A 24,606-nucleotide genomic window follows, 5' to 3' on the forward strand; every position below is an offset into this window, starting at 1 on the left:
TCTTTATGACTCGCTAACAGAAAATACCGTGAACGTCGTCCCAGGGAATCCAAAGCTTTCGGAAAATTGTTGTACTCACAAATTTAGGGACCCAACAACCTTCGCTATTTCAATGCCCTGCGCAGCCCCTTTCCGCATATAGTTTTTACAGGTTTTCTTTATATTTTTCTTTATTTTCACCCTTGCAGGTCCGAGGTATATCCGGTATCAGGATTACAACGATCAGACGACCGTATAAAACTATTTCAGAAGCTAAAGAGCCCTTTTGTTCTACCTCCTTTATCCGTTGGAACCCGAGACTGTGTGTGATCATCAGGCATGTATCGAAAAACTTGGTCTATTCAATTCGATAATACCGGAGAGCATAATCGAAACTCTTGTTCATTTTTTTTTTCCTCAAGTATGTATTGAGATCAAAAAAATTCTTGTTACATTCGGTCGTTCGACAATTTCACGTTCTCGTGACTTTGGATCACAAAAACCTGACAATTGAATCGATTTTGGCCACAGAGAACGAATTTCTTCGAATTTTCCTTTGAACGGGGTATGGCCAGCCTGCTCTTTTTCGAAATCTTAATGCCACCGGACCGTGTGCCCGCGCACTTGGTATTCCAATATTACTTCGAGTCGACGTATGAGATCCGACACAACGAAGGAGGAAAATTTTCATTGCTCCATATTTTCACGGGTTGTCATTTTCTCGTTTGAATCGCATAAATTTTTTTTTTCATTCATAATTTTTTTTTTTTTTTTTTTTCTGTAAAAGGCCAGGTAATGTGGATTTACATTTCAGAGCCCTCTTCCTGTAATTTTACTTTTTCCTTTATCCATTCCCTGGGTCTTCCCCTGTCCCCCTGGCTGGAAAATTTAAATTATATCACATCACCGTTCTGGGAAATATTATGCACGCCAAGGGGGAAATGAAATGGAGGCGGCAAACTTCGTGATATTATACACATATATAAATACAACACACGTACGTGTATCATACATTTACACTCATGGTACACCACGTTATTCGAATAATTACATATACTTTTCTCTATTACCAACTCGATATATATGTATATGCATTATGGCGACTGGTCCTCTCGTAAGTTCAATGAATAATTATCGCGCAACTGGAGGGGAGGAGGGTGGGGGGGGGGGGGGGAATAACCCTGCGAAATGAATCCTGGCAATATTTGAAAAATTTGTTTCATTTTTCAAATGTGAGCCAGTCAAAGTTTATTTTTTGGAGAAAGATGATCGTTGTAATTCTGCACGATCTCTAAGACTTTTCTGTACTTTAATCTCAATCCCACATGATAATCCAATATTTTTCTACTTTCACCTGATGCGGGTCTGACTCAACGTTGACTTTGAAGAATGACTAACGTTGAATTTGTTCGATTTTATCGGAGAGTGAGCTTTCGAATTAAATATATGTATAGCGAAGAAGTGTAACGAATGATATTAAAATAAAAAAAAGAGGGAGAAGGTGCGGAAAATAGGAAGCGGAAAGTAGATAGAGTTCAGGTCACAAAGAGCGAAAGTGGTAAGACACCAGGTAAAATGAGAGAAGAGTACAATCTTAAAAGGAATTCCGAGCTTTTCAGCAACAGAATTGCATTTGGGCGACGTTGGAACTTAATTTACGACCATTTGGCCAATTGTGTTTCCTCCGCTAAATTTTATCTAATTTTCTTATTTCCGATTTTTTTTTTTTATTTCATTTAATTATTCGCTACCTTCTCTTTTGTCATTCCCATTTTTTTCTTTTTGTTTCTATTTTTCTCTTATTTACTCAACTCGTAAAATTCCAAGGCACTTCAAACTTTATCGTCAATAAAAATACGGAAAATCGATTTCGATCTTGACTTAACGCTTTTTATTTTAACAACAGGCAATAAACTTTGACCTGATCCCGTGATCGATATGGGGAAATGAATTGTCTAAAAATCAGTCGAAATTATGTCCAGCCGAATCCACACCTGCGTATTCCTTTAAATAAATTTTATCCTTTGGTCACGATTTAAAGAGAAAGAAAAATAGAAAGAAAAAAAAAAGAATTAATGGCTCGTAACCCTGTTCACGACGTCTCCATTTTTTTTTTTTTTTTTTTATTTTCACCACCCTCTTATCCTCCGCACCCTCACTTTGCGGTAATTTAAAATACACCGGAGATGGGCGAATAAAAAGGTAATTATAGAAGAATCGTTTCGAGCTGCCGGGCTAAATATATACAACTAAACATAAAATGTGACAGAGCCCTGTAGGGACGGTGGTAAATATACATATTAATCAAATAATATCGTAGCAGACGATCGTTTTCGTCTCGTTTCAATTAAACCTAAACCACGCGAGGACGAAGATTTATTCAGAAAAATAGCGATCCAGGTTAATTTGAATTAGGCGAGTAAAACGAATTGAAAAGCATGTCGGTGGTTACTTCGGGGGGGAGGGGTGAAATTAGCGAAACTAATTGGTCGTTTGTGGCATCGCAAGGAGACCTTATTAGTTCAACTGGTTACACTGCTTTGCCATCTACAAATTGCCGTTCTATTCGAAATCCCTTCCTTTTTTCATGTCATTCAATTTTGAGTTTCGGTATAATTTTTTTTTCCCGTACTTCTAGTTCTTGCAGTCCTAGTCTCGTTACACCCTCAATAATTCCGTGATTGTACCTCCGACGGTTGAATACCACCTTTTTTTATGCGCTTCACTTTCGATTAGTCAGAATCGATAAATAGTTAATCTAATAATGTTACAAGAGGAAGCCGGATTAGAAGCTTATTTCGAAGAACATTTGCCACGCACTCAAGGTACGTATACCGTGTGACCTTTGGCGGTCTTATCTGAAATATCTATCCAATAGCACCAAAGAGGAAGACCAGAGCTTAGCGGTCCATGTATCGTAAGACGTTAGCGAATAGCGAGAGAGCGGGACAAAGTGACAATTTCCCCGAATAAACCCAGATTAAGCTCTACCCGACCGGAGGCCGTGACAATCCGTGAAGGTTGAATCGCCTAGTAGTCGTAATTTTTGTCTACGAATAGGCGAAGAAAATTTGGTGAAAATTTGCGCAAAAAGATTCCGCAATGCCAAAGAAAAAATTTTTGAGAAACAAGGAAAGGATAGTTGATACGAACATTTTGTCGATTTCATTATCCTCGGAGAATTAATCCTCTCTCCTCTATTCCGCCATCTTATCGCACGAATTAATGTATGAAATTTTCGGTGTCAGTTCTCTAAAAGTGTTTTCAAAAGCAACTAAATTAGAACGTAATTTTTTTCGAATCAATTACCATCCTTTCCTTCGTAACTGAAAAAATGCAAAAAGGATCAACATTCTACCCGGCGTATAATAATTACACATGCGTTCGTCGTTTTATAGAAGAAACTTGCACAGCTTGTATAATACCGACGAGGGAGATGGTAAATCCGCGTTTGTTTCCGAGGTTGGCTATTTGTCAAACGTCATGTTTTGCGGCTATGAATGATTACTCAACACCGGACAACCTTTGGGGTAAAGAAATTCACGGAAATGCATGTTTTACACTATCCCGCATACATGTATAATAATTTAATGGCCTGCACGCGTCACCCGGCTACTGTCCTACATTTTTTTTCCCTCTCCTACAACTTCCATACATATAATTTCAACATCAATTTAAACGATCTCTTCCATACATTTCCGAACCATTTCCCATACCGATGCCGATAAGATAGAGAGCTGAAAAAAAAAACCTTCGATTCATCTCATTCGCTGTTTACAACTTTCTATTGAACGAAATCAAATAAAATAAAATTCCTACGGATAGGAATTTTTCGCCATGGAGAATTTTATCGAGTATACATCCACATGAAACTATCTGATAGTCGACGTGATTTCCTAATTCAGTTTTGAAAAATAAAATAACTAAGAATTTTTAGAGTACATGATATCTACCGACGAATTTATCTAGTACGCTGCCCAGACGATCGTCGTTCTACCGCAATATACTATTTCTCTCGTACATTATTTTGATTAATTTTATTTTATTATTGCTTCATCTATTAATTCGGTATGAATCATTCAATGTGCGTTCGAAAAAATCCAACACAATTTTTTTCTTTAATGTTTCTATCGATCATACTTTTCGATTTACTCTACAAAGAGACGTCATCGGTTTAGATTTTTATATTTTTCACACGCTTTTCGCAGATTCGTTGATCATTTCACTTAATCACGACCGATCTCAAGCATAATTAATTACCGCAAATTCCAGAAAGTCTTTCAATTCATCACACGCTCAATCCCACAAGTTGATTTTTTTTTATTTCATTCAATATTCTATCCATACGAAAATTGTGCAATAAGTTTCTCTACGGTCTTCTGACGTTTTACATTCAAGCATTTGAAATTCTTACACTACCCTGCAGGGTTTATAACGTGCCTATATTGTGTCGTTGCAACTCTACCACTGGAGAACAGCGGAGAGAAAGAAAAAAAAATACGAAAAATAAATAAATAAAATACAATAAAGTGAGGTCAAAAAAGAAAAACCAAGCAAAATCTACGTCAGCGAAAGGTTGGAAGGCGAGGTGATGAAGGCCGAATTCGAGGCAACTATAAAACTAGGACAGGACCTGAGAGTTTTTTCTCTCGTATACGAATCGAGGAACACGATGGTATACATACATTTTACATAGGTGTATACATATATATATAAAAACATATATCTGTAATAGAGTGTAGGTAAAAGCTGCGAAAGAACGACGGAGAACGAACGAGGTATGGTAGAACACGAGAGAAAGGGGGGGGGAAGTACATAAAAAAGAAAAACGGCCTGCGATAAAGATGAGGCATGACTCGCGGATTCCATGTGAAAAAAAAAACAAAAAAAATAGAGAGAAAAAGGGACGGAACCGAGAAGAAATGAGAACTAGAAAACGACAGAAGAAACTCTCGCAGTCCTGTTCATAAGAGAGAGTCAACGCCGTCGTGTATTCGTACGTACATCTATCTATGCAGAAATTTTCGAGTGCAAATTTTTTTCGCACAGCTAGTTATTGGAAATAGTTTAGATCCGCGAAGATCATAAATTAATTCATTAAACGATCGCGTTCAAGTTAAACCAAAGATAAAGAAGTACTGAGAAAAGAAAAAATTAATGAAGAGATACAAGAAGATATTACAGAGAGGTGAAAGAGAAAAAAGAAAAAATGCGTTGCAAAACGTGGAGATAGAATCAACAGGTATAACCGAAAATACAACGTACTCGCGTTTAAATTATTCGTAAGAATTTCGAACTTGGTTGGTTCGTTATAAAAATTGATATATATATCATTACAAATAAAAGCGTGGTTATGACGTATACTTGAAAAATCTTGTTAATAATACCGTTGAAACTTGAATGTTGGTGGTGACAAATTTGTTCAACAAATTCCACACGCTACTAATTATGGGGATATAATCCCAGGTATATATATTCATCGTTCCATATAGTTTTCAACGACTTCAAAGGGCCATATATTTTACGAAGGCGCCTGCTTCAGAGTTCATTTTAGGCGAACGAACGCCTTCAGGGTCTGCCTATCACCCACCTCGCTATATTACACGTACATATATTCTCTGCTTATATGCTGACAAGGGAGTCTCCTCCTGATGCCTCGAACGACTATATAATTAATTTTCAAAGTGTCTGACGCGCTTACGCGACACCATCCCTTGTCCCTAACGAAGCGACGTGTGCGAGATGATGGTAAAGTCGGTGGTGGTGGTGATGGTGGCGGTGGTGGTGGTGGTGAAAAGGGATGTTCATTACTATACAACACATCTGATCTACATACACGTTCATTCAATATGAACAATGACATTCAACGTGATCGTTGGGAAATATAAATGAGAACAAAAAACCACCCGAAATGTTCAGTCCGAATCATTCGACACCATCGAATTCAACGCGTTTTCAGTATCGTGAAATACGATACGTCGAAACAAGAACTCATTGTCAGTACGAATCTTTCGAAGTGAAAAATTCTGCAATTTCCGCTTTGTACGAGTCAGTCGTGAACCGCGGGGAAAAAAGTCACATTTTGATTTTTTTCTCCATTCAAATGTTGGCTACTCCGAATTGAAATGAATCGAGTTCGCTGAATTCTGGATCAGAAAAATTTTCGAACCGAAAAAAAGTGAACAAAGAAAGTGATCGATCCTTTCCGCTGTGAAAATTCGAAAAGTCTTCTACAGAAATTTAGTGATTCGTTAATCGATGCATTTTCTCATTCCGACTGAAGTTTATTCAGTCGCATCGCAATATACGTATTCGATATCGAACGCCCAGATTATCAAATGGGACCTGGTATCTACCACCTTCGATGAATTACATATTCAGAGATAGAAATTCACCCATTGTCAAGAAAACGGGGAATTTTGAGATATTTCAATTTGTAAGGACAAATGAAATCATTGAGCTCACCGAATCCCCAGCATATTATACACTGAAAACCTCGCTACCAACGTTATATCGTCCTTCTCATTGTCAGACGACATTTTCGGTATAACATTAAAGATTTGAAAAATTGAAACACCTCCGTCGATACAATTGTCATCAGAATTACTCAACGATTTACAATTTTTTTTTTTTCGTTCAACAACGGAATGTTGCGAATAAAATCAGACGATGCGTAACATTTTTTGAATATCTTTTTTTGGAGGGGTGGGAAGGGGGGTCTGAAGCGATGATAATGAAAGTAAAGGTGGCAGTGCGGGTTCCACTGCGACAATGTAAATATGCACAAAGGGTACAAACCCTAGTCGCTTGGGACAGAGTCTAGAGCAAATAGGGACGAAAAAAAGGTATGTGGAATGGACGTGGAATCGAAAAGGTAGCAAACGGAAGAGAGCAAGGGAAAAGGTTTTTTCCTGGACGACGACCAGATCCCTGAAACGCGTTGTACGCGCCCTGACTACCGGACCTTTGGGAGGAGCAAATTTTGCTTTACTTCTGTCAGACGGTATCCGTAGGGTGTTCAACGAATTTTTACACAACGTTTCTCTCCCACGATATATTTTTGTATCCCTCGGAACATATGGTACAAATTACGATTGATTGAAAATGCCAGACATGAGAAAAAAATTGAAGCTCGCAGAGACTTGAGTGCGCGATACGTATCGAAATTCCGACATCCCTGAATATTTCCCCAAAAAAAGTTGATACGAAGAGAAGACAGAAATTCATAAAATCAGACGGACGACCATTGCAAAAATTATTACATTTCATCGTTTTTGTGTTTTATACGTCAGTCACGTAATTTGAGTAACGATACACGTATAGGGAGAGTAAAAAAAGACCAAAATCTCATCAATAATTGTAAAAAATAATGAGTTAACGAGTTCTGCGAAGTGAATTTATAAGGAAAATCACAGTCGCGCTTCGCACTGATGTATAATTTCAATTATTTTTTTCATCAGAATTACAGGTAGAAGAAAAAAGAGAGAAGTAATCAAAAAAAACGTAACGAAATAAAATAGAATAAACAACAACCTCCAGGATACTCGTTCAGAATTCAACCCATCCACTGTTATAATTTTTAGTAACAATAATACACACTCTGAATTTTGTTAGAAAGTTTTTAATGTAAATCGCTGTTCGTTTCACTGGCGAAGTGTCGAGTGGTACATAAAATCAGCAACGGTAGTGGTTTGTATTTGCATAAGAAAATTTAGAATATTGCTCTTGGTATTGTGGAGTAGCTAATTAAAATCTTGAAAAATGAAATCAACCCCTGCGAGCATTACACGTTACTACGCAGAGTCAAAGTATAAGTGAAAAGGTAAAGCGAGGGCTACAACAGAGAAAATTAGCCACTCTCACAGTGGAGACGCGACTATAAAAGCACCGACACGGCATGCGGTGGTTGGAAAAGTTGTTGGTCGAGTTCGCTGCAGAAGCGAGGTCGTTGGCGAGTAGACAATTTGATTAATTTCAGACCTAATGGAAACTAAGGAGTATTCTTGCCCCGTCTTTCATCAACCTGCAACATTTTCCCTCCCATCTCAATCTTACGCGAGATGAATTACACCCGACAATTTACAATTTTCCAAAATTCAATAAACCACCGTCGCTCGAAATAGATTTTACATCAATAAAATGTGTATCGATAACGTGGGCCGGTACGCAAATGCAAGAAAATAAATTATTTCTTCACCCGCGTCAGAATATTCTATCGATTCTCAGCTGTTTGAATTCGGTATCGCAATAGTATCCCAAGATTATTGACATCCGGTTTACTAAATATTTATGTACACCATAAGTTGAACCGGGAGTTTGACGAAAACGCAATGTATAATATATAGGTATACTACACATTGCGAGGGGAAACGATCGTCTCGGAAGGGTAGACGTTGTAGAATTTCATTGGCAAGCGTGGAACAGCCATTTCCGGTTAACGTCGGATGTCATACCGCATTGCTTCGTACCGATAATATTCTCCTATCAAACACGAGCGATAATCTCTGCGTTGCAAAATCTACCAAAAAAAAATGACTAACAAATAAAAATCAAGCGATTGATACACGACATCTTACAAAGACTTGAATTTCATTGCGTCGTTTCAAAAATTGTCAAATCTACAGCAGATTCCAATGATAACTCAAATTTAATCGCGAACGACTTCACGGCGCCATGTAATCTGCGAGCTACTGTTACAGCAGTCTGCTCTTTCATCGATTAAAGTCGAGGGTCGAATCAAGCGGTCAGATGATTAAATCAAGTGAAACGGAATCGAAGCTCGATTAATTATTTCAATTACATAAGTCTTTTCGTATCCCATGTACAGAGAAAAAAAAGTTGAGGTAAATTTTTTTTTTGTTTTTTCATTGCGGTCATTCGCAAATATGAAAAGCTCGTCTATGAATCAGCGAGACATGTGTGCATATTTCTCGTATTATACGGTTGAAAACAAGCGTACCGAGGAATGTCGAGATGAAAAGTTTCAACTTCCTTTGTCGTTAAGAACTGAGTGTCTGGATATTTCCATCTGAATAGGATACGCGCGATACAAAATTCTCACATACATCTATAAAAAGAAAAAAAAAAATAAAAATAAAAATAAAAATAGATAAAAATCAAGGAACTTCACGTCTATAAAAGTTACATACCCTTGTATACGTTGATTTATTACACCCTCGAGAAATCTTACTATTTTCTAGCAAAAAATACCGGAGTTGGTGGTGAGGGGATGTGAAGAATAGGAAAAATCGGGTGGTATGGAAGAGGTTGGTGATATTTTGATGGCTGACGAAGTCTGGATACCATTCGAAATCGAAACCAGTCAGTTTTCGTCGACGGTAGATACTGAAACCCACTTGGGGTTTCTCAAAGATCCACGCCGTAGCGTATATATATATGTACATGTAAACGGAACGCCAAAAAAGAAAAATGTCAAGGAAGGCAATAGAGCATGAAATAAAGCTGCAAATCTCACCGTTCCGTTGCAGCAATTCACCGCCAAAGTGCAATTTTATTCACCGCGATTTTCCTCAAGCGCAACGTTCATAAAATGCAAACCCGTAAATAAAATGTCACCAAATCAACGTGACAATGACCCACGTGAACCCGACACCCTACGCCGAGATAAAAATTCTACGCTTCAACTTCTCCTCCATGCGAAACAAATCATGGAATACCAAATTTCACATTCGAAAAGCAGCAAACTTCTGATTTTTCGAAAAATCAATGAATAAGAACAATTTTCAACCGGTAGATTCTTTTTTTTTTTTTTCATTCGTCTTGGAATAGCCGAGTAGGTATTTTTAGAATTCTTTTTCCAACTCACTCAGTTGAAACAAGAAGAGAAAGTTAAATAAAATAAACTGTAAACTGTAAAATCCTGACTCGGATGAATCCCGTTCGATTTATTCCCTGGCAATAGGATATATCTGGGATCCTCTTAAGCCGTGAAAAGCGAAGGGACGTTAGAAGGAGACTGACTTCCGGTACGCAGAGTAACGAGTCATTTCCTCTCTTCCTCTACCCCTAGAATCTGCAAACTATATAGTAGAAACTCTCCGCCGCCTACCCCACAGAACCTCATCGTCGCCATTCCTACTTCGACCCCTTTCCAAACCGGAACCACTAAAGCTCCTTGAATATTACTGGTTAAATGTTCGTAAAGCTGGCGGTTCACTTCGAGCTTGGAAACTGCCTGAGTTTAAACTCGATCGGCTCTAGTATTGGAGTAAAGAGAGTTTTGCAAATCTACTAAAATATTCGCACAAACTCGATCAAGGTGAAAGAAATAAATAAATTTAGCGCTACACAGGCGCGCTAGAAATAACGGACCGAATGACTTCGAAATTTCCAATCATGGAACGATAATAACAATATAAAATCTCCGGGGTGGAATGTTGGTTAAAAATTCGATGCTCGCTGTGACTGAACTCCGTCGATGTAATGAAAAACCACCCCTTAACGAGTGCGTTATATATCAGTAAACGACATACCGTGTTACCTGTAGTATACCTATAAGTCACGGTTAATATCCATTAGATACGCGACGTATGTACGTAGATATATATATATATATATATGTATCATCTACATAGGTATATATGTCCTACGTACACGTATTCCACGCCTACTTACGTTCGAGTTAAGAGCTTTTCTTCAAAAAATAAAAAGAATAAGAAAAGAGAAAGGAAGAGAGAGAGAAAAAAAAGTTAGGACAAGACCAAGAAGATGTACGTGATAAGCGAGGTAGCACAAAGATGAGAAAAGCAAAGTAAAGGTTGACTGGAATGAGGCAAGAAAGCAAGCACATTAGGGACCAAGACACTAGAATATGGTGATCCGTAGTGCTACGCTTTTCTTGCTGCAGGTATACGTATACCACCGACCAACATATAACACCATCATCGTATCAATATCTATAAAGCTTCTTTGTTATTCAAAGTGAGTAAGAAACTTTGTGTGTATAGAGAATAAAGTGTAGATATATATATAGCGAGCGGCAAACACGTAGAAAAATTGCAAAGCTTCGAAAGAAGGTACGTACAGCGACTGAGAATATACATATCACACTTCGTGAAGAACCGAAAACCGCTGACGATCATCGAATTCATCTTCATTTAAAATGCTTTTAGTTATTTATTAGCGGTACAGAAACACACCGCGTACCTCTTGCACACCCCAACTTCAATGTATTCGATTATCATTCTTCACTACGAATTTCTTCTCTCTATAATACGGCTGAGAATTTTTTTTATGCTTCAAACTTTTTCTCCACTCTTATTATTTTCAAAAGTTTCTCCGTTCTCTCATCCGAACTCAATAATCGTCAAAGGGATATAGGATCCACGTAAAAAACCTAAGAAACCGGGAGAGAGAAAAAAAAAAACAGAAAATATCATTGGAACAAACTGGTGATAACAAAACGTTCGAGAGGTACAGAGCTTTTAATAAGCCCTCTGCGCAGAGCTCCTCATTCTGCAACTCTGAGTGAGCTTACACGAAGTAAGGGTACCTACTCTCTCGAGTGACAGTCTTACGAACGAAAGTCTAGAAAATTATCGTACAAGAAAATCGTCTGACATTTGAAGTTTTTTTGATGTTAAAATTTCATGGTTTGAAACTCGGTCGTATTTCGAGAGAACGAAAGGCGTGTTTTGCAGAATTATCGCAAGTTCGAGATGACGAGTGAATTCAGTTACGTTTGATCTGCATGGGTATTCTAAGAAATTGCGCATCGCGCAAAAACGCACGCGAACAGTAAGGTCGTAAAAAGCTATCCAGAGATTACGATGTTACCGAGACCAAAAAGGGCTGCGGAGCCATTAACGGGCCTTCTTGCGTTTCGCTAGAAATCGAGTCGAAAGAAATACAAGGGCGTATGTTCTGCACGACTAAAAGCAGAAGGGAATATGGACCGTTTCAACGTTGCGAAACCAAAACTTTTTGAAACCTACGCCCCTTTGATTTCAATCACATGAGACGAAAGAGAGAGAGAGAGAGAGATAAAACCATTACGTACGCGGTAGTGCTAATAGCGTCTAATTGCATTACAGCATAATGTGATATTTCTCCTTTGATCTCCCGTACATAAATTCATTACCATCAAATCTCGAAGCAAGATTTGCGCCACACATTCACCCGGCTTGATTAATTCAACACCCCACAATTGAATAATATAAACGAAATTTTACTTTTTTCTCATCACCTCACCATAATCAGTCTTCTTTTTTCTTGCTAAAAAATCTTTTATCCCGATTTCGGACCTGGGAATATTTTTTCAAATAAAAATATACGATTCGTTCGAATCAATGTACATTCAATGAAACAAAAGAATATAGAATAAAATGAAATTAGTGGACGGTCAGCGATCCTGTGAGGTTGGAATTAAGTTAATTGCGAACGAAAAGCAATTCCTCTTTCCTTTCTCGTGGTCTTCTGAAGAACGCGAACCGATTGTCCTCGATCTCTCACGCCGAACGAATTTCAAGATAAGATTGGGCCACGTTCCAATCTGGCAAAGATCATTCCATTTCTCTTTTGTACCTACATTCGTATCCCATACATACATAAATATGTGTATATATCTATATCTTTAGATTCCGCGAATGTTGCGTTATTTATTTAAGGGGGTTCATTCAGCGTTTGTATAAAGAATAAATAAATAACCATCCATACGTGTCGTGAATGTGGTATGTAATATTATATTCGGGGATAGCTACCGAAAAATGCCAGACAAAATGAAAATGATATTATATGAAAATTTCTTGATACGTAGACATTTACATTAAACATGGCTATACATCATGATAATAAAATACGAAACTTTCGATAGTTAAACCGAGGAGAATTCTTCGGGTAATCTTTCAAATGAAGAAATAAGAACAAACGAATACGAAAGGATGAAAGAAAGTAAGAAAGGAGGAAAAACTTTCCGCTTCTTTTTACCCCGAATACAACTTTTCTCGTGATTTATCTTCATTTGTAACATCTCATTTCTGCACAAGAATAATTCAAAAGATATATATAATATACATATTTTTTTCGTTTTTCATCTGCTTCTGTTTTTTTTTTCTCTCTCCCTTTTTCTTATTCTACTTATCGTCGTCGTCGTCGTCGTTGTCATCAATTACCGAACCAAGTGAAACAAAAAAAAAAAAAAACTTTTCTCCCAAGATTTATAAAGAAATGTAACCGAAGAAAATATCCGTGCAAAATCTTACGACAAAGTGAGAAAAAAAAGTTTCATCATTTCTCGACGCTAATTTATTTGACATAAAATTTTTTATCATCGACGAAAGGTGATTCGTGTCTGAATCATTCGATATCCACCCCCCCCCCCCCCCCATAGAGAGGAAAGATGGAACGTAGATGGGTATGAAGTTGTATATATCGGGAGGAACCAAAGCATCGGATATGTATGACGTGGTTACCGTGTATACCGCATGCAAACAAAGTCGCAATGCAACTCGAAAGCTTAAGTCAAGTTGTTGCAGTTCTGATACCAACTCTGTGTTATGTACACCGACCAACCCCTCGTCCCAGCCTATTTTCACATCCCCAAGCAGCATTTGACGGAAACACACGTGCGAATTTCCTCCGCTTCCTTCTTCGCTTTGAGTTCTCCGGGGAGAAATTATGCAATCAATATAGTTCCTGCTGCCTGTTGGTATCGGCGGAGTTTCCCAGAATACGCCTTATCATCTGTACACCCAATTCGCCGTTTGATATTGCACAGGATATTACCGCTTCTTCTTCTGTCGATAGCAAAAATTTTGAGAACAAGAAAAAATAGTGAAGAAAAATCACGAGTTAACAAAAAAGAAGAGAAATAATAATTCCATTCGACAAAAGTTTGTGAGAAAATTGTTAACGCCGAACCCTCTTCACCCGAAACACACGTCCGTGTGTAAGGTTTGGTAGGTTGGAGAACTACGGGATGTCGGAAGTAAAATTGCCAGCAGAATCCGAAGGCAATTATAGCAGAAGTAAAGTTTCTGGGGCGATAAAATTAGTGGTTTTAATTAAATTTTATCGCGATTCTAGTTATTTTTTTTATTTTTTTTTCACAACGCAACACGCGCACATACACGGAGACGTAAAAGGATATCTCGGCAATAAAGAATAGGATTTGTAACATTGTTTTCAAATCGAATGCGACGGACGCGTGACCGTAGAGATTACTGATAGCTGTCCAATTTGTTCAATGAAAGAATTCAGTGATTAGGAAAATGGAAGGAGATAAAAAAAAAAACAACGCGACGGAATTCGTTCCAATTATTCTCATCCTCGAGTGCCTAGAATGAGTAGAAAAAAAAAAAAAAAAAAAAAAAGAACGATAAGCTCAAGTCGCGGACAATTCGGGACGCAAAGTCTACGCCATGAATATGAAATCTTGACTAACTATGAGTATTGCCTTTGAATGTTATCACCCGTCTTTAGGTTAATTCGTTTCCATGTTTATACAATTTTGAACGAGTGTTTATCCTTAAGCTTTTCCAGAAAGTTGATCCTAATTAGCAGGGTAAACTAATCTACATCATTTCCCATGGGTTGAAGTTGCAGAGGGTTGATGGAGTGGAGGGCAAGATCGGAGAAAGGAAAGGGAATGGTTGGTTGGTCGGTATAGGTATAGGTAGGCGGGTGGGTGAAATTCTCGTTCTAAGGTAATGTTAGATGGTTTTGGTACGGTCGTTACTATTCAAGTCAGTTGCGAAGTTAAACGTGAGACAATTAAAGGGAAACGTGCCATCTTCCCTTAGCTCGCGCTTTCCTCTTCAGCGGCAAGGTTTGTTCTCGGTTGGTTTCGTTGGTACGAGGAAGAAAATTTCAAGAAATACCTGAGGGATAAGAAAAACAAAAACAAAACAAAAAACATATCCAAAAGAAAAAGAGAAAGACTTATTCGATGATAGGATGATACTGTAAACCGAAAGATTCTCTACTCTTCATCGTCGCACCGTCACCGATAAAAATTGGCTGAAGGGATCGACTCCTTACCCCTTTTCTCCTCGCCCTGCCGCGATCATGAGAATAAGATTTTTCATTTCTGCAAAAAATTTGTTCACGCTTTATCGGAAGAATTCCGTCCCCCTCAAATTTAGTGGAAAATAGAATTTTTTCATCTTTGTTCTCAATCGTCGGAATAATTTATACACATCTAATCTGCTTTGTGAGAAAATCAGAATCAAATTTCCCGTGTTATCGATTTTATTTCACTACATTCAGGGGTATCAACTGACCCGCATCCACTTTCGATTTCACGTGTCATTCGTTTAATTTTGTATTCTAATTTGGTGCGGAGTTGGTGTGAAAATGAAACGAGACGAGAGGAAAAGTGAAAAAATTTCATTTTTCAGCTCGTGTTGTTGAGAAGATTGTTAACTTTGTGTGAAAACTTTTCCGAAAAGTATAGGTAGATTTCTCATCGGTGAAAAGAGAAAATAGGAGAAGCTGTACCTCGTTCGAATTTATTCGCTCTACAGACGGGCAATTTAATTTGTATTTCTTTTTTTCAAATTCATTGCTCCAGATCGTATAGTGCATTTCGCTAGGGAACTGGAAAATAAACTATCGAACTGCAATGCAGAGAAGAACAGAAGGGGAAAAAAAGAAACATCGAGAATCGTGGAATACCCGGTAAAAGAACTCGATTCTGTAAACCACTACGTTCAGTCTAAATGATTCCCTAAGCGTACCGAATCACCAGATACTAGTGGCTGTAAAGTACGAACAACATTTCGGTAGTAGAATTTGAACAGAAAACAGAAAAAAAATAGATTTTAAAGGTGGATCAAATAACAGTTATAGTAACTAATAGTAAAAAGGTGTACAAAAAGCTACCGAGAACGTTGTCGAGTAAAATAGGAATGAAGTAAATTGAGAATAAAAAGAAATGAAAGTAGAAAAAAAACTTTGTAAGGAAGGGAGGGAGGAAGAAAAGCAGCAACCCCCAGTAAAGCTGAAGATGAGATTCTAGTCGTGACCTAATTTCCACCAGCAGGGATACTTCATTTATAACTCTTTTGTTATCGGTTTTTCACCCAACCTCTTTTCATCTTTACTTTTTCTCTCGTATTCTAGTATTTATTCTTCAAAAAGAGACACAAAAATGAGAGAAAAAAAAAATTCTACCGCATGGAAATCAAGGCGGATAAAACGAGAGTCTTTTTTCTGCTGTTCGTTCTCCTCTTTTGTACAAGAAATTAAGTTTCATGCGCCATCACCGACGTCAAGGTAGGTAATAGGAATACCGTACACAACGTCGAAAAAATAAAATTAATAAAAGAAAAAAAAAAAATAAAGAAACGAATAAAACAAATGAAAAAGAAAAAATTAAGACGGAAAGAGAACCCGGCGACATTTCATTACATGCGCACGCATTTGGTGATTTAATCAACCCCCTTTTCTGAAGCGTCAACCTTCACCTCGTCGATCACCCCGTAAGCGAAGTAGGAGTGAAAGCCAATTTTGTTAACAACCTCACGGCATATATTTTTTTGTACTTCGGTAACGAAAGTTGTTTTTTTTTTTTTCTTCTTTCTTTTTTTTTTTTGTACTCCGATCCTTCATGTTCACAAAGCTACGGTGACGTAGCCGGAAAAGAGAGAAAAAATTAAATGAAATAGTTGATTGCGTGTGACCTGGTCTGAATCAAGTCTAGTAACATTAACTCCTAGATTGCAGGGGTTACAACGGTTTTCCCTTTATTATAATCTACGAAACTAGGTATAATATGAAGTGTGCGTATACAACAGCAGCGAACGAAATGGTAATCTCCTTCTCCCATTCTCACTCACAATGAACTATCTCGTTTCACGTACATGCGGTTAGGAAAATCAGATAACACCGTCTGATAACAAACGATAATTATCTTCATTATTGTCTGTACATAGGTAGATGGTACCTATATTTGTGCGAATAGTGAAACCAACGCGAATAATACAGGATGAGGATGTAATTACATGCAATATATGAACCATTGTCGGTACTTCGATACGGCAAGGGTTGAAAATAGAAAATAAAACGATGGTATACTGTTCCAAGTCAACCAACGTGGAGTTCCGAGAACGAAGAGAAAAGAGAACAGATATGATAGGAAAAAAGGAGATTCGATATCTCAAAGAAGAAGAGGAGGTATATCGAGTCTGGTACAAAGCACTGTTAGCCATAATCCTGGATGGCGGCCAAATAACACTCTTACAATAGTTGGCAAAAACCATCTTACAACTTTCTCACCCTGCTTTATCGTTCGCTGATTGTTTCCGAACTGAAGAGAGAGAGAGAGAGAGAGAGAGACGGTAAGGAGAAAAACGGAGGGAAAAACGAAGAAAACTAAAAGTTGGAAGTACGAAAAAGCCGTGAAAAAAAATTCAAAGAGATAGACCGTTCACGTCCTCGGAATATTAGTCACGCAGTCTTTGTTTCACCACTTCATATTTCCTGAAATATATATATTTAATCGCGCAGTTGTGTAAATATTCGTCGTTGAAATTTGTAATTTGATGTTTTTTCGCTTTTGATAGCGATAAATTGGCTTCTAATTCGGATTTCTAAGATTCAAATACATGAGAATATCATAGAAAACCCGATTACAAAAAATGTTGACTTCTGATGGCAAAATCAAAAAATTTCCAAGGGGTACCTCTTTGGATCTTTCCGATTTTCGGGCCAAAAATCAACATTTTTATTTATAGACTTTTGAGAGGTTTTCCTACGTATCTTGATCTCGGAAACCCGAATCTATTGAAAAATTAAGCTGCGATTAGAACCGATGAAAACGGTTCGTTTCTTTAGCACCGAAATACGTTGTGGGGTGGCAGAGGTATCATAAAATCATTTTCAGATAAAATTTCCTCAGTTTACCTAGCAAGCCCCGTATTTTTCTGACACAGACATTTCTAATTTGGAAATATCTCTTTTTTCTCTAAATTTTTCACTCGTCATCCACTCCGTCATAGATTCTATACCCTATAAGCGTTAGTGTATAAACCATAAAAGGAATACAATGCGGCAGAGAGTACTTGAAAAGGAGTACTCTACTCCATAAGTACCTCACTCACCCTTTCTTCTCAACGACACGCGAGTACAACGTAAGTAGGTGTATAATATACGCCTGCATCTATACGTATACATACATACCGCGTATGACGTAGATATACCCGCAAGTGACACTTGTTAGGTAGACCGAAATGTAGAAATATATTTTCACCGTCGTTTTTATTAAAATATATATATTTTTTTTTTTTCTTTATATTGCAATTTTTTCGTCCGTTCGAGCCATTGCAGATATAAAGGATGAATATTAATGGGATGAAGAAAGTAATACAAATGAAACGAATGAAAATCATTTCGTGTAATTAATTAACGTCAGAAAATATCCACGGCTCAAATTTCGTCGGTAGATTGAGTCTGAGAATCTAATCAAAATACGAAAAGGATCTCAAAGTTGTCTCCGGGGAGTTTTTGGTTTGGTGGGTAATTTAAGAGCATTCATTTTCTCCCGAACCCGCTGGAACGGTATAGCTGGTGTATGTGTAAGGTATACCGAAAAAAAAAAAAAAAGTGAAAAAAGTTGGTACCAGCTAGCTCGCTCAACGTTGCGGTCGTGATAAAAGTGGTTCGAGAGTCTGGCAGCAGCGCGCATTTGAATACAAACAGCTTTTCTTCCCTCATCTTCACCCCGATAAATCATTCTGCCTATATTAATGACGTCATTTCCTGCTACGCCCTATTCCAATCTCTTCCCCACCTTCCAACTCTCGCGAACCATGCTCACGACGAGCAACAATTCCAGGCATATATGGATCCCCGCCATCTTTTGTACCCGTACACAATTTCTCACAGTGTTCTTCGCGAGTGTTCCAAACTTTCTGATGATTCGAATATTTGTTTCTTTTTATTATTTAATTTTTTTTTCTCTTCTCCGTATTCCCTATAAAACATTTGCGGAGACCTTCCTGAAAACTTTCCATTTTCTCAACCCTCGTCGAATGAAAGCGATTTGCTCGGATCTGTTAAAATTCAAGATCGCGTTCAAGATACACGTATTTAATGTACTCGTTCAAAACCCAACGGGCATTCGTCAACCTTGTCGAATTCCCGAACGTTTTCAAATTATCGGATCTCGAATTTCGCCTGTTTTTATTACGAAGGTTGCTTTCCCTCTTGCTGGTCGTTACCATCATCCGAAAGGGAAGTGGAGGTACCTTCGCACTAGAAACTTTATTGCCAATCTTACGGTTCCCATGACAACAAATTCGAAAACAGATTTTCTTCCCGTCGGTGTACATACGTTTGTACATATATATATATACCTTACGTATTACATATACACCGTGTACCAAACCTGCTGTCCACAGTCTCTAATATCATTTCTGATCGTCTCAACTGATGCGTTTAATTTTAAGTGATGAATAGTTAAGCGTAAAATGAAACATTCGACAAAAATACCTCTAAACACCGGAGATATTTTGGGAAAAAAAAAAAAATTAATTTAACGAAAGAAACACTCTACAGATCATACAATACTAATGACGTGATCAAAAGTGAGTGGAAAAATAAATTCGAATGACGGTATATTAGTTTTTTTCAAAAAGAAAAAATTGAGACAATGAATGTAAAGATGTCTTATATAATGTAGGTCATTTATTTTTAAGGGTGTAACGTCGGCCGGTCTCCTAATGAAATACCTTTATATACACGTCACGGCTGTATAAAATGAAAAAAAAGGAAAAATTGAATAAATAAAAGATGAAGTTTTAAAAAAGTGAAAAATACAGAAGTTAATACACGACGTTTAGTCTCTTTTCAGTACCTCCCGCGATGTTTTAACACAGTTTTTCACCACATCTATTCGTCCGTTACTTCAGTTTGCGCGGTAATTGGTGAAATTTGTAACTGAACCTCAGAATTTTCTTCCATAACAGGCACCAATCTTCGCACGGTATACTTTAATCCCGTAATATTGTTTCAAACTTACGTCAATATATACTAAAAATCATTTTGTTACCCATTTAGTTTTTTAACGATCAGATAAGCTGAGTTCTGAGTCAAAAAATTCTCAAAACCATATCCCTTCCCCTTCATTATTATTCGACAATAATTCCAGCATAAAAACTCTAGTCATGTTCTTTTCGCGCGCTCCTCTTATCCGATAGTTATTTCCATTCCCCTATAAACCCCCATGGCATCTTCTCCGCCATCCCGCTAAACTCGTTTAGTTTTATTGCTTTAACTTCGAAATAACCAAAAAATAAAAAAAAGGTAAGAAAAAAAAAAAAGCTGCGAAGAAATAAAGAGAAAGGAAATGCCTCTTGGAATAGGTTTGCCCGATTGATTTTATCGCTGTTATATACGTTTTTAAAATTACAACAGAGTTCAAGTCCCGCCCGCATTTTAACCCGTGCAGAAATCTAATTTGGACCAATTTCTGCGTGTTTGGAATGAAAAAAAATTGATGGGAGGATGATTTTTTTTCAAGAAAAAAATCAAATGACTAGAAATCGTGATAATAGAATAATTGAGAAGAGAAAAAAAAGGAATCATCGGTTTTTGAGCACGAGTGTGATTACAGTTTAGTCTCGTACCAGATCTGAAATAAATGAAGAGACCGAAAAAAGATAAATAAAAATTGAGAAATGACGTATAAAAATCGAAAGGAAATTTTCGTCTCAGAGTGCAAGTTAGAATATATTCTGTGCACCCTCGTATTTTGGGAAATGTGATAAGTAACTGTCTTGAGGCCAATAAAGTTGGACGACAGCGGGCGCGAGTTGGTTTTCAAGATTGACATTCGGTTCGATTTCACAAGGGGAAATAAATTCCTCCGACGTGATAAATTCTCGAATTATTGTAATTTCACTCGTGTCCATTAATCTCCGTGGTATCATATACGTCAAACAGTAATTTACTCGATCGATCTCCAAGACCCCATCAAAAACTTGACGCTATGATATTTCCTTCTAATTTCGTCTGTAACGGAATCCCCTCCGATTCCCTACGACGTAAGTCGAAACAAGGAGATAATTGAACGAAAAATTCTACAGGATAAAATTTTCTATTTTTCAGCTTCGCAGATGGAGTACGAATGCTTTAATATAGACTATTTTCCGAATGAAGAGTACAGCCCGGATCCAAACGATTCTACAATGGCCATACCATGTGAGTGAGAATTTTTCCTTCGCCATAAATATCAACCACTTCACTTAATCGCTCATTTAGGTGTCGGAAACCAAAGACAAAAAAAAGGAAGACACCGCGTAATGTAATACCCACAAATTACTAACTGACTCTAGCCAACTAACAACCATCCACACGTAGTCCTAATCACCCGGAACAAATTTCACGACGTCAGCATCAGGATAATCCAAAACGTGTGATTCAAGATGGCGTTAGCTAACAAGGATCTACCCTCTCAATAATTTAACCCGGCCGACCTGACTAACGAATTATAAACATTACACCTGAATTAAACGCAACGTGCTAGTGACATATGTATGTTGTGTTTTTTCTTTTTACTATATTTTTTCGATCGATCAATATTTCGTCAAACCGTTACACCTAACACGAGGAGAATGATCTGCCACCGTGTAAATTTGTCTCACCGCAGATGTTGCAATACCTCCCTCGTTTTCTTTCGCGGAAAAGAAACGAAGAGAAGAAAGAGAAAAAGAGAGAGACGAAAAAAAAAAAAAAAGAATGATGGAGCTGCAGCAGCAGAGAATAACGTTGTACGCAGTGCGATATTCTCCCCTCGATCATATATCACGCGATAATTCCGATATTAGGTATATGGTCGGTATGTGGGACACACGCACACATATCTGTAATACATAAGGTAGGGAACGGGAGATGTTCAAAGTTGGTTGCCTCAGAGAAACGCTACATGTTATGGGGTTCGAACGAGGAGCTGGTATACCGAGGTGCCGTCGCGTATTTCGAATAAGGTGAAAAAAAAAAAAAGTCAACGTAACGATTGATACAGAGCATAGGTGTTCGTATCTATGACACAGAGGCATTCCTTGCTTATCTAATTCATAAGACGATTCAAGTGCCGTTTTCGAATAATTTTTTGCGTTCGCCTTGGAGAGTTGCAGACGAGGATAACAGCATCGCAAACCGAATGCTTGTGTCCACATCCGTGTAAAATAGGAGGTGTACAACCATCCCTCGGGGTAGACAATTCTGAAGCTCCCGTGAAATTAAGCGCGTCGAATCAAAATCGCCGTTTAACAAAGATACGTGAAGGTGTACACACGATATCCAGACGTAAATTTCTGCACTGCGGATTCGACACACAATGCCCATTTATTACCTCGGTATTTCGAACAAGAGTTGAAACAGAGAAAAAAGAGCAGAGAAATAGAGAGCTCCGTGTACGTTCCATAGAATTAAGGGTTGAATTTGCGAGATAAGGGATGTAACCTGATGTAAAACCCTCAGGGCTGAAGCAATTTGAGAGAGCGGCTTGCACCGTACGTTTACTTATGTACGTAGGTACACGTAACGTACGTCCGTCGTGACAAAGACGACCCCGAAACGTATAGGGGTATACGTCAATTGTGCGCATTCGGTTGGATTAATGATTACTCTGTTCGTTCGTAATTAGTTAACGGGAAATTGACCCTCTAGAATTATTTAAAACGAATTCTACCCGGTCAACGTTTGAATAACACACCTAACGTTACATTCTCGATAATGAGACTTCGGCATGACTTAATTTGACGTAAAAAAAATATAGCTTATTCCTCGTCAAATTAACTCGATTCTTTTTCTACCGTATTAGTGTATATGTATATATTCAATCTGGCGATGCGAGATGAAAAATAATTTTCAATTCGCAAAAAAATCAGGTGGCACGAGACCCGTTGTGAAAATTTTTCACACGTATAAAGTTTGTCTTTGTAAAACAATTTCTTTACGCCCTGTCAACCAGGAATAGTTTAATACCGTATTACAGTACCTCAAACCGTGCTCACCTTCCAGTAGCAGCATCAGCGGCAACGAACAGCTAAGGGATAACGCAATGACGGCATAGCTTTGGTGTGTATAAAGCCCGCGTATAGAGGGCTGCAATAAAGGAGCGAATGGAGGTACTGAGCCGTAAAGATTTAAACCAGGTTATACATATTATATGGGTTTAATAAGGTAGGTCGGATGCTACGTACGGCTCACCTCCCCGTCATCGAATTCACCTGATGTTATTTATTCTAAAACATAGAAAAACTCTCGTTAAGTTGATCGAAAATTGGAGGAAACTATGCCACACGGTCTCTCCCTTTGCTTGTAAAAATATTCCCGGCAAACTTCCCGGTCGGATTTTAATCATACAAATTGTTCAACTCTTATGTACTCTCCTGTTATAAATAAATTCGTTTAATTTAAATCGTACCGATCTTGTGTGCGGAATACAAAAGCTAACAGGTGAAATTATACCATAGATGGTGTAGCGTCCGTATAAAATTTAATTTCGCAAGTACCTTCTCCTGTAACATTTAATACTTGCTGTAGAGGTAGTTTTATCGTTAGCTGGTAATACTATTTTCCTTCCTCCACACAGTTGGTTCTCTTACAAAATGTAAAGCTCGATGAAAAAGACAATAAAATAAAATCGAGGTAGAAAAGGAAGAGCTGCCAGTCGGCTGCCGATGTGATAACGTATCATAATACATAATTGATAATACAACGGCAGGAAACGAGGGCTTAGCTATTATTATTCGGAATAAATTTTGAAGAACACGAGAAACAAGTTGAAAGACGCGTTTCCGAAACCACCCAGAAGAGGTAGCGTCTCCGGCTCGTTTCGATTTTTTTTTTTGGTGAAGTGGAACGATCGCCATGAGCCCTATGCAAACCACTACGGTCGGCCCCCCTTGGGGGCCAGTCTGGAATCTGTAAAGAAATGGAAAACAAAAAAACTTGAGAAATAGATATCGCGTGAGGCGGTAAAATATATATAAATTCTAGACATAGCGAGACATGGCACGAAAAAATTGGCATATATATATATATATATATATATATATAAAATGGACAATGAAACTTGCACAAGACGACACGCACGACTACACGAGACCCAAACATTTACTAACCATGGTCAGACATGAAACACGAACACAGAAATAGATAATCATGATTATCGTCATTACCCACTAGTCATTATTTAAAATGAAAAATAGAATTAAGCATAGAAAAGTATGAGCTGCGACGGCAGAATATCTGAAAAGAGAAAAAGCTAATTGTCAATCGATTGATGAAACATGAGGGACCTGCAAAACGGATCAACACAGAATTGTTGTAACAGGTGAAATATTTGCAGAGAAAAATTTATTGTTAATTAATTCATCGTAGATGAAAAACCTGGAACAAACAAACACGTCATTTTGATAAAACATGAAATTTCTGCAAGTAAAAAGGACAAGTATTTTCAATTTCAATAATTATGACTGCCAAGATGTTGGAATCAATATCTGCCCCATGACCTCCGTAGTTGGATCACCATAGTTGATTCCTGAAACAAAAACTGAAAATATTACTAACATTTTTACATGGATTAAACGGTACTTTGGGTCAGTAATTAACCACCTAATTCTCCGAGTTTAGAAATTGAAACACAAGTTATACAACGAA

General features: G+C 37.7%; 1 protein-coding gene and 1 long non-coding RNA gene across 2 annotated transcripts in view; one reads left to right on the forward strand and one right to left on the reverse strand.

Annotated features, from left to right (window-relative positions):
• Window positions 1-23,759, reverse strand: part of LOC125500725 — a 47,934-nt gene extending 24,175 nt beyond the window's left edge. Inside the window, exon 1 of the long non-coding RNA XR_007278172.1 lies at window positions 22,956-23,759. This is a non-coding gene — a long non-coding RNA (uncharacterized LOC125500725). The remainder of the gene's footprint in view (window positions 1-22,955) is intronic.
• LOC105693564 (voltage-dependent calcium channel gamma-5 subunit) overlaps window positions 1-24,606 on the forward strand; it is a 70,356-nt gene that overhangs the window by 36,781 nt on the left and 8,969 nt on the right. The window contains exon 3 of the mRNA XM_048654509.1: window positions 21,046-21,138. Within this exon, the coding sequence (XP_048510466.1) occupies window positions 21,046-21,138 (93 nt within the window). The remainder of the gene's footprint in view (window positions 1-21,045; window positions 21,139-24,606) is intronic.

Source organism: Athalia rosae, chromosome 4 (assembly GCF_917208135.1).
Source record: "Athalia rosae chromosome 4, iyAthRosa1.1, whole genome shotgun sequence".
NCBI classification, from domain to species: domain Eukaryota; kingdom Metazoa; phylum Arthropoda; class Insecta; order Hymenoptera; family Athaliidae; genus Athalia; species Athalia rosae.